The following is a 10,215-nucleotide window of genomic DNA, read 5'->3' as shown; positions in this document are numbered from 1 at the left end:
GTGAAACTAGAGAAAAACAGAAGCACGGAAATTTGATGAGGTGATGAAAGCTACAAAAACTACCTACTCGCCTTGAAAAGATTGAATGGTATTAGTATTCTTGAATTTAATACATGAAATATGCTACCTACAACTTTTTTCAAAGAGTAGTTGTAATGTGACCCAAAAAATTCATACAATGAATATAAAATAACAGTTGATTTCTCCAAAATGTTCAGAAATAATTACTACTTGAACCTTCATTAAGTAGGTCTTGAAATCAACAAAAAGTCCTGGGTTATTGCTTGAAATAGCCTAGGAAGCCTGTCCGTTGGGTGTTTTTATTTCTTTATCTTTTTTTTTGAGACTGAGTCTCGCTCTGTCACCCACGCTAGAGTGCTGCGGCAACATCTCAGTTCCCTGCAACCTCCGCCTCCCGGGTTCCAGCAATTCTCCTGCCTCACCCTCCCGAGTAGCTGGGACTACAGGCGTACACCACCACACCCAGCTAATTTTTTGTTATTTTAGTAGAGACAGGGTTTTACCATGTTGGTCAGGCTGGTCTCAAACTACTGACCTCAGGTGATCTGCCTGCCTCGGGCTCCCAAAGTGCTGGATTACAGGCGTGAGCCACCGCGCCCAGGCCTGTTTGGTGTACTTTATGCTTAGATCTTATGAGATAAAGTGGTCCTTTTAAAAAGGGATCTTTTTTTTGTTTCAATATTTGGAGGTTTGAAGTGAATTTGGCAGGATTCATTAAACACCGTGACAGTGTCTGTCATTTACCACCTCAGCATTCAGTGATGACTGCATCCATGTCAACTCTGCACGTTCTTTTCTAAGTAGCTTTAACTACATTAAATGATTGAAACTCTTATGTCTCTTGTTGGGAGGTTTTCACAACTGCTAAGGTCTGAACTAGGTAACAGTTTCATGACACTATCTCTACTGGCATGAGCCATTACTAGGTGGAAATAAGTGAACTCTGTGAACATATTGCACTTCTCATGCTCCAGAATGCCTCCACATTGGACTACTATATGTTGCTAATAATCCTAAAATTAAAGGCCAGGACTTGTTTGGACATAAAGGGTAGCCCTGGACACTAAGGCCTCAAAGAAAAGGTAGAGTTCGGCCATGGACGGAAGCTCAGGCCTGTAACCCCAGCACTTTGGGAGGCCAAGGCAGGTGGATCACAAGGTCATGAGATCAAGACCATCCTGACCAAAGTGGTGAAACCCCATCTCTACTAAAAATAGAAAAACTAGCCGGGAGTGGTAGCCTATGCCTGCAGTCCCAGCTACTGAGGAGGCTGAGGCAGGTGAATCACTGGAACCCAGGAGGTGGGGATTGCAGTGAGCCGAGGTCATGCCACTGCACTCCAGCCTGGGTGACCAATCAAGGCTGCAGTCTCAAACAAAAAAAAAAAAAAAAAAAAACTCTGGATTCGTGAGTTGTCCTAGAGCTAAAAGGCCTTGATCATTCATTGGACACAGAACATGTCAATCTGAAGTTTTCAGCAAATGGCCTTAGGGCTCGCTGAGAGCCACTCATTGAGGCTTCCGGTCCCGCCCCCTCTCGCCTGCCAACCGGAATCTTTCCCGCCTTGTCTAAGTCCTCTCAGGCCAGCCTTGGTGGGAGGCTCCTGGGATTCGCTCCTTGCCCTTCCTACCGTAGGGTGTCCTCTGAGACAGACTCTTATTCCCTCAATAAGGAGACAGACTCTTACTCCCTCAGCGGCCAAACCCTTGCCTCCCCTCAGCCGTAGCCACCTCAGTGGCCACCGTCTTCACCGCGGTCACCTCAGCCTGCTCGCCACCCCAGTTGAGGTACTGACCGGTGTCATGTCTGCCACAGGGGACCGACACCCGACCGAAGGGGACCAGGAGGCCCCGGTAAGCCAGGAGGGAGCGCAGGCCGAGGCGGCCGGAGCTGGTAACCCGGAGGGCGGCGACTCCGGCCCCCACGGTAGCGACATGGTGCCTGCGGCCGAGGTGGTCGGAGTCGCAGGGCCCATGGAAGGCCTCAGGGAGGAGGAGGGTGAGCAGGCGGCAGGCCTGGCCACAGTCCGCGGGGGCGGGAGCACCGAGGAGGACCGGGACATCGGGCCCGCGGCGGAGGAAGAGGAAGAGGAGGAGGAGGAGGAGGAAGAAGAGAGGAACGTGGCGGGCAGCCTCGACCTGGCAGAGGTCACCCGTCGCTACCCTGCGGCGGGCATACGCTTTGTGTTCCTGGATCTGATCCACTCCCTTCTCCGCCGCCTCTATCACAACGACCACATCCTGATAGCGACCCGTCACCACAGCCGCCTGATGGTGGGGCCCCGCGCTGCTGCACCCAACCGCAGGGTCCAGCCCTCCCTGCTGCTGGTGCTCCAGAGGCTGGGCGCGGGGGCCGCAGCCCTGGAAGGCCAGGGCCTGGGCCTGATCCAGGAGGCCGCTTCGGTCCCAGAGCCTGCAGTGCCAGGCTACCTGGCCGAGATGGCCAGGGAGCCCACAGAGGAGGCCGCAGAGGAGCCGGTGGAGGAGGCCACAGAGGAGGAGGCTGCAGAGGAGGCCACAGAGGAGGAGGCCACAGAGGAGAAGCCCGCAGAGGAGGCCACAGAGGAACCGGCCACAGAGGAGGCCACGGACCCTGAGGGTGAGGAACGGGCTAGCGGCAGCAGTGGGGAGGCGGGAACCCGTGTGTCCAAGGGCTCTGGGCAGGGCCGTGGTGCGGACACAGCTGGTGAAGCGGGTGGTGAAGGGGTAGTCGGGGCCTCGGGTGATGAAGCAGCAGTCGGGGCCCTCCTGAAACTTAAGGCCGAATGTTTCCCAATGAGTCGAAACCCAGTTCTCTAACGACCTCTATGGTTTTGAGAAAACTTGCCGCCCTCTACCAACCTGTATTTGATAGGAGATCTGAGATCATCGATGCCATTTGTGAGCGCGCAGATGAATGGCCAGGTAGATAGGGGTTCAGGAGGGAGCTCCGCAGGTAACAGAAGGGATACCGGCACGAAGAGAACAGGCAAATGGCAGGCATCCTTTTGGATTCATGGCTTTTCAAAGTGCAAAGATTCGTAGAAAGATGATCCCTCAAATGATGAAGTGATACAGGAGCCCTTGGTAAAACTGACACATTCAGAGGGGTGAGGAACCAATGAGCTTCACCATAAAATTTGTTTTTTGAGGCAAACAAATATTTTCCCAACAAAGTTCTGACCAAAACACCGTAGAATGAGACCAGACCCGATGATTCAGATCTCTTCTCCAAAAACGAGAAATAATCAGCAGCTTTGGGTGGGAGATTTACTAGAAAAAAGGGAGATAGTGTCCCTGTGGAAATGATCAAGCGGGAGCAACGCCAGGGCCATGGAACTGTTGTGAAAACCAGTAGGAAGGTGCCCAGCTGTTCCTTCCTTAGTTAACTCTATCCTGCTTCTCCTGAGGGTGGGGCACGGGATGCCGCTGCTAATAGTAAATTGGGCTGTATTTTCTGTGAATGTCTGGTCCCAGGTGTGTATTTTTCTTCACTAAAGAAGTCACTAAATCTCAGCCTGAAAAGTGGGATGAAGAGGCCCAAGATGCTGCAGGCGAGGAAGAGAAAGAACAAGAAAAAGAGAAGGATGCGGAAAACAAGGCGAAGAACTCCAAGGGGACCTAGATGCAGCAGAGGGGAAGCCGAGAAAATCCAGGTATCTGTGTATAGCTTTGAGAATCACTCGACTATTCCTGGCATTTACCTGTTGCTGACAGTTTTATTTAACAACAAAAAAGATTCCCAGTAAATTAATTAAGAAAATGTTTAAAAGTAGTTTAAAAATTCAATTTAGCTTACGTAAAATATTACTAGAATATTCATGTATCTAGTAATATGAACTGCAGTGTGCTCTGAAATATACTTCATGGCTACTCATTTGTTCATGTTTGAGGTGTTTTGTCTTCTAGCTGCAAGACTACTAACAAGTGGTAAATGTATCAGACCTACTACCAAGACCAATATTTGTGTAGAAAACAGTTGCCAGACACAGCCACTAACTTGGCTGGGCCACACGCATTAGTTGGGCTGTCATTACTTGACCACAGAAATGCAGGCTCCCATAGTAACTAGGAGACAACTCAATGCATTTTACAAAGTGACTACTTACAACTAGCAAAAAGCTAAGAATTTCAAGTAGGAACACATTTAATGACTAATACCTAAATATTTACTTAGCTATATATTTTTGTATTTTATGTCACAGTCAGATGAAAAGAATGTGTGTTTATCACTGAATTGGTAATTAAGTCTTAAGGTATATCTGTCTCTGAGTATATTTAAATGGTTAACATTTTTCTTTCTTATTTATTTATTTATTTGCATTTTCACAGCCGTGCATTTCATAATAGCTTCTTTCCCGCATGGTAGATATGGAAACCAAGGATCTGGGAGGGTAAGGGAGTATCATTTATGGAACGAGCACAGGCTGTTGAAGCTTGAGAGATTTATTTAAATCTCAGAATGGCCCCTCATGTAGAAAGAAAAGCAACAAACTTTTGTAGTGCTAGGCACACAAGGTTGGTGTGACCCTTTGACTGAAACCTTCAGTTCCACAAGCACCCTGATATCCAAGCTTGTGAGTTACAAAAGGAAAAGGTAGTTGTCTCTACTTGTTTAACATATAGCACACAAATCTTGCAGATATACACAGAGCTGGCCATTTTCTTCTATTTAGAAAGTCACTGGTGCTGGTTAATGTTGCGCTATTGTTTATTTTCTCTCATTTCATCCTGCAGTTGGGAAGAATAGAAAGAAGTCTCTGTTGTTCATTGTTTTTATTTTTTTTTTGCAGATGCCTGTGGGAATTTTAACACACGTCATTGCAAAGTTGGTTACATCTAAAGTGATATCCAGTGACATCTAACTTTCATGCATGTATTTGACAGTGTTTGTTCAAGTTAAAAATAAAAGTTTGTTTTAAATGAATAAACTGAAACATGGGAAGATTTCTCAATAAATAATGCTAACTCAAATCTCTCCTTTACCTCTTTGTTTTGGCCCACCATACCTTCATTGAAAGGTATTACTTTCCACCATTTGGTAAGATTGTTTGAAATTCTTTGACTGCAGCCAAAAATCAAGTAAAATGTCAAGTTTAAAACAATTTTTGGAAAGAGAGAGATGGGGCACATCTTTAGATCTGTGTGTTGTGGCTACTGAGCACTTTTAATGTGGCTAGTCTGATTTAATATGTACTGTAAGTATGAAATAATATTGTATATTTTACTTTTTTTTTTTTTTTCAAGACTGAGTCTCGCTGTGTTACCCAGGCTGGAGTGCAGTGGCGCGGTCTCACCTCACTGCAACCTCCGCCTCCCGGGTTCCAGCAATTCTGCCTCACCCTCCCAAGTATGTGGGACTACAGGCGCCTGCCCATTTTTAGTAGAGACAGGGTTTCGCCGTGTTAGCCAGGATGGTCTCGATCTCCTGATCTCGTGATCTGCCCATCTCAGCCTCCCAAAGTGCTGGGATTTCAGGTGTGAGCCACCGCGCCCAGCCTTACTAATGTTTTTTATACTGATTACACATTGAAATAATACTTGAATTAAAATATTAAAGTTTTTGTTGGTTTCTTTTTGTTTTAATGAGGTTACTAGAACATTTAGAATTACCCATGTAGATCACATTATATGTCTGTTGGACAATACTGCTGTAGAGCATGGTTCTGAAGGAAACTTCATGAATGGCCCAGGTTGCCTTGAAGCCACATGTTATTACTGAGCTTGGGCCCAGCCTTTGATCTGAAGCAGTGGTTCTCAAAGTTTGGTCCCCAAACAGCATCATCAGCATTACCTGGGAATTCTCAGACTATACCCAGGAACTACAGAATCGGAACTCTGGGGGTAGGGGCAGCAATCTGTGTTTTAACACGACCCCTAAGAGCTTTTGATGAACACTAAGGTTTGAGAACCACTGGTTTCAAGCAACAGAGGAAGAAGCTGAGCTTCACCTCCTGTCACACCAGCCTTAATTCACTAGCTTGGGTTTGTTTCAGGTAAACTGAAAGGGACAGCAAGGGCTGGGCTGGGGAGGAGAGTAGAACTCACAGGGGCTGAGGCCTAGAGGGGAAAAATGCATAAAGGAAAAAGGTCCAAAAGGATGCAAACATGATATCATGTATATGACTTCTAGGAAAACATACAAATGACCACCATAAATTGATTGTGGGTAAGTCATGTGCATGTAAGAGATGTATACAAATGTAGCATACAGAATACAGAGAGGTGTGCATTCGAAAGACAAGCATATTTGTGGCTGGGCGCAGTGGCTCACCCCTGTAATCCCATGCATACAAATGTAGCATACAGAATACAGAGAGGTGTGCATTCGAAAGACAAGCATATTTGTGGCTGGGCGCAGTGGCTCACCCCTGTAATCCCAGCACTCTGGGAGTCCAAGGCGGGCAGATCATCTGAGGTCAGGAGCTTGAGACAAGCCTGGCCAACATGGTGAAACCCCGTCTCTACTAAAAATACAAAAATTAGCCAGGCGTGGTGGTGCACACCTATAATCCCAGCTGCTCAGGAGGCTGAGGCAGGAGAATCGCTTGAACCTGGGAGGCGGAGGCAGCAGTGAGCCAAGATCGCGCCACTGCACTCCAGCCTGGGCAACAAGAGCAAAACTGCATCTCATAAAAACAAAAACAAAAGAAGAACATTTGAGATGATGGTTACCTCTCAGGGAAAGAAAGGGAGGGGCATTCTAGTAGAGAAGGCTCCACAGCAGACATCAACTGTATTTGTAATATTTCTTAAGCTGAATAGTAGACACATGGATGTTTATAGTAATGTTTTCTACAATTTTATGTAGGTCTGAAATATTTCTAAAGCGGGAGGGGGAAGCATAGCAGTTCTTCCCACACCACTGGGCAGGACTTAGAGGAGTCTGAGAATTCTAGAACCCAACCTGGCCTTTGAGGTCATTATGAAGGTACATTTGTCATGGAAGGAGATAAACCATTAAATAAAACATGCTGTATTCGTTGAGCTAAACATTTCAAATATTTAGGCATATGGTATGTGGATCCCAAGTTGAACTCTTGTTCTAAACCCCGAAAATGTTACAGGTGAGCCAGGCTCAATATCTGGCCTGTAACCCCTTTTCCTTCCTCCCTCCACGCCACTTTGTTACCTGAGCATAGTGGGGCCCCTTGCTTCTGAAAAGCGCTTGTTCCAGTAGCCCATCTTCCTATAGGACTTGGACTTCGTCCCTGACCCAGGCTAGAGTGCAACCACCAACCACCTTGTCTCTTCTGCTCGCCCCCAACCACACCCCTCTTTGCTCTCTAGGTGTTCAAATGCAAAACCTCTGCAATGGCCCTTCTCCCACATACCAAATATCAATGCACACCTGAAAGCCATCACTTTGGTCAGGCACACCTGCGTGGACGCCCTTTATTCGCAGCCCCACCTCTTAAGAACAGTTTATTTCTCTGACAACCTTCAGCTCTGAGTTGTCTCTCCTATTTGATTTCCTTCCCCGTTACAGACAGGGAAGGACTACAGAACAGGTTCCATTGTATTTGTCATGTAGGGAAGATCAAGGAAGCTACAAAGGAGCTGAAAACTTGTCAGAATGAGCCTCTGGGTATTTAAAAATGAAATAAGAAAACCTCTTCATTTAAAAACAGAGCTTTGCTCTCGCCTGCCTACCCTCTCCCTTTCTTGCTCACGATTTTGCTCGCCCTCTCCTCGAGGATCAAGGGGGCTCTGACCACAGCCTGTGGCTGGGAAGGGAGACAGGCGGTGGCTCAGGGAAAACGAGGCTGCAGTGATGGTGGTAGGAAGATGTCCGGCAAGGACAAGCAGCAGGAGCAAACTATCACCAAGGACCTGGTCGTGACCAAGTATAAGATGGGGGAACGACATAGTCAACCAGGTACTTCAGTCCTTGGTAGAAGCATCTAGCTCAGGCATATCGGCACTGAGCCTGTGTGAGAAAGATGATGCCATGATTATGGAAGAAATAGGGAAAATCTTCAAGAAAAAAATAGAAATGAAAAAAGGTATTGCTTTTCCCACCAGCATTTCAGTAAATAACTGTGTATGTCACTTCTCCCCTTTGAAGAGCAACCAGGATTATATTCTCAAGGAAGGTGACTTGGTAAAACTTGACCTCGGGGTCCATGTGGATGGCTTCATCTCTAATGTAGCTCATAGTTTTGTAGTTGATGTAGCTCAGGGACCCAAGTAACAGGGAGGAAAGCAGATGTTATTAAGAAAATTCACTTTTGTGATGAAGCTGTCCTATGCCTGGTCAAACCTGGAAACCAGAACACACAAGTGACAGAAACCCTGAACAAAGCTGCCCACTCACTTACCTGCATGCCAATAGAAGGCATGCTGTCACATCAGTTGAAGGAGCATGTCGTCGATGGAGAAAAAACCATTATCCAGAATCCCACAGACCAGCAGAAGAAGGACCATGAAAAAGCAGAATTGGCGGTACATGAAGTATATGCTGTGGATGTTCTCATCAGCTCAGAAGAGGGCAAGGCCAAGGATGCAGGACAGAGAACCACTATTTACAAATGAGACCCCTCTAAACAGCACGGACTGAAAATGAAAACTTCACGTGCCTTCTTCAGTGAGGTGGAAAGGCGTTTTGATGCTATGCCATTTACTTTAAGAACATTTGAAGATGAGAAGAAGGCTCAGATGGGTGTGGCACAGTGCACCAAGCATGAACTGCTGCAACTATTTAATGTTCTCTATAAGAAGGAAGGCGAATTTCTTGCCCAGTTTAAATCTACAGTTCTGCTCATGCCCATTGGCCTTATGCAGATAACCAGTGGTCCCTTTGAGCCTGACCTCTACAAGTCTGAGATGGAGGTCCAGGATGCAGAGCTAAAGGCTCTCCTCCAGAGTTCTGCAAGTCAAAAAACCCAGAAAAAGAAAAAGAAAAAAAAAAGGCCTACAAGACTGCAGAGAAAGCCACCAGTGGGGAAACATTAGAAGAAAATGAAGCTGGGGACTAGGTGGGTCCCATCTCCCCAGCTTGTTGCTCCTACCTCATCCCCTTCCCACCACACCCCAGGCTCTGTGAAGTATAGTTCTTCTTCTCCACCTAGGACCACCAGCAGAGCAGGGGTCTCCCTGCCCCCATCCCAGTTCCCCAACCCACTCCCTTCCAACAACCAGCTCCAACTGAATGGTCTTGGGAGGCGTGGCTTCCCAACCACAGAAGACTAAATGAAAAAAAAAGAAATTGAATAATAAAATCAGGAGTCAAAAAATAAAATAAAAACAGAGCTTTGATTCCAAGTCTTTGCTATCGTGAATAGTGCCGCAATAAACATACGTGTGCATGTGTCTTTATAGCAGCATGATTTATAATCCTTTGGGTATATACCCAGTAATGGGATGGCTGGGTCATATGGTACATCTAGTTCTAGATCCTTGAGGAATCACCATACTGTTTTCCATAATGGTTGAACTAGTTTACAATCCCACCAACAGTGTAAAAGTGTTCCTATTTCTCCACATCCTCTCCAGCACCTGTTGTTTCCTGACTTTTGAATGATCGCCATTCTAACTGGTGTGAGATGGTATCTCATTGTGGTTTTGATTTGCATTTCTCTGATGGCCAGTGATGATGAGCATTTTTTCATGTGTCTGTTGGCTGTATGAATGTCTTCTTTTGAGAAATGTCTGTTCATATCCTTTGCCCACTTTTTGATGGGGTTGTTTGTTTTTTTCTTGTAAATTTGTTTGAGTTCTTTGTAGGTTCTGGATATTAGCCCTTTGTCAGATGAGTAGATTGCAAAAATTCTCTCCCATTCTGTAGGTTGCCTGTTGACTCTGATGGTAGTTTCTTTTGCTGTGCAGAAGCTCTTTAGTTTAATTAGATCCCATTTGTCAATTTTGGCTTTTGCTGCCGTTGCTTTTGGTGTTTTAGACATGAAGTCTTTGCCCATGCCTATGTCCTGAATGGTACTACCTAGGTTTTCCTCTAGGGTTTTTATGGTATTAGGTCTAACATTAAAGTCTCTAATCCATCTTGAATTAATTTTCGTATAAGGAATAAGGAAAGGATCCAGTTTCAGCTTTCTACTTATGGCTAGCCAATTTTCCCAGCACCATTTATTAAATAGGGAATCCTTTCCCCATTTCTTGTTTCTCTCAGGTTTGTCAAAGATCAGATGGCTGTAGATGTGTGGTATTATTTCTGAGGACTCTGTTCTGTTCCATTGGTCTATATCTCTGTTTTGGTACC

At 45.9% G+C, this 10,215-nt stretch overlaps 1 protein-coding gene and 1 pseudogene across 1 annotated transcript; both read left to right on the top strand.

Annotated features, from left to right (window-relative positions):
* The first annotated feature begins 1,573 nt into the window (after positions 1-1,573).
* On the top strand, positions 1,574-4,936 carry LOC112616081 (cancer/testis antigen 47B-like). Its single transcript, XM_025373031.1, has 3 exons — positions 1,574-2,619; positions 3,500-3,655; positions 4,793-4,936. The coding sequence occupies exons 1-2, from the start codon at positions 1,824-1,826 to the stop codon at positions 3,622-3,624; spliced, it is 921 nt and encodes a 306-aa protein (XP_025228816.1). The 5' UTR covers positions 1,574-1,823; the 3' UTR covers positions 3,625-3,655; positions 4,793-4,936.
* A 2,851-nt stretch (positions 4,937-7,787) lies between these two features.
* On the top strand, positions 7,788-8,977 carry LOC112615965 (annotated as a pseudogene).
* The last annotated feature ends 1,238 nt before the right edge of the window (positions 8,978-10,215 follow it).

This window comes from Theropithecus gelada, chromosome X (genome assembly GCF_003255815.1).
Source record: "Theropithecus gelada isolate Dixy chromosome X, Tgel_1.0, whole genome shotgun sequence".
Lineage (NCBI taxonomy): Eukaryota > Metazoa > Chordata > Mammalia > Primates > Cercopithecidae > Theropithecus > Theropithecus gelada.
This window is presented reverse-complemented; position numbering and strand designations above follow the sequence as displayed.

Excerpts from the sequence above, each read along its gene's own strand:
- LOC112616081 (XM_025373031.1), top strand. The coding sequence starts at position 1,824 with ATGTCTGCCACAGGGGACCGACACCCGACCGAAGGGGACCAGGAGGCC. Across the intron at positions 2,620-3,499 it reads GGAGGCCACGGACCCTGAGG|AAGTCACTAAATCTCAGCCT; the intron begins GTGAGGAACGGG and ends TCTTCACTAAAG.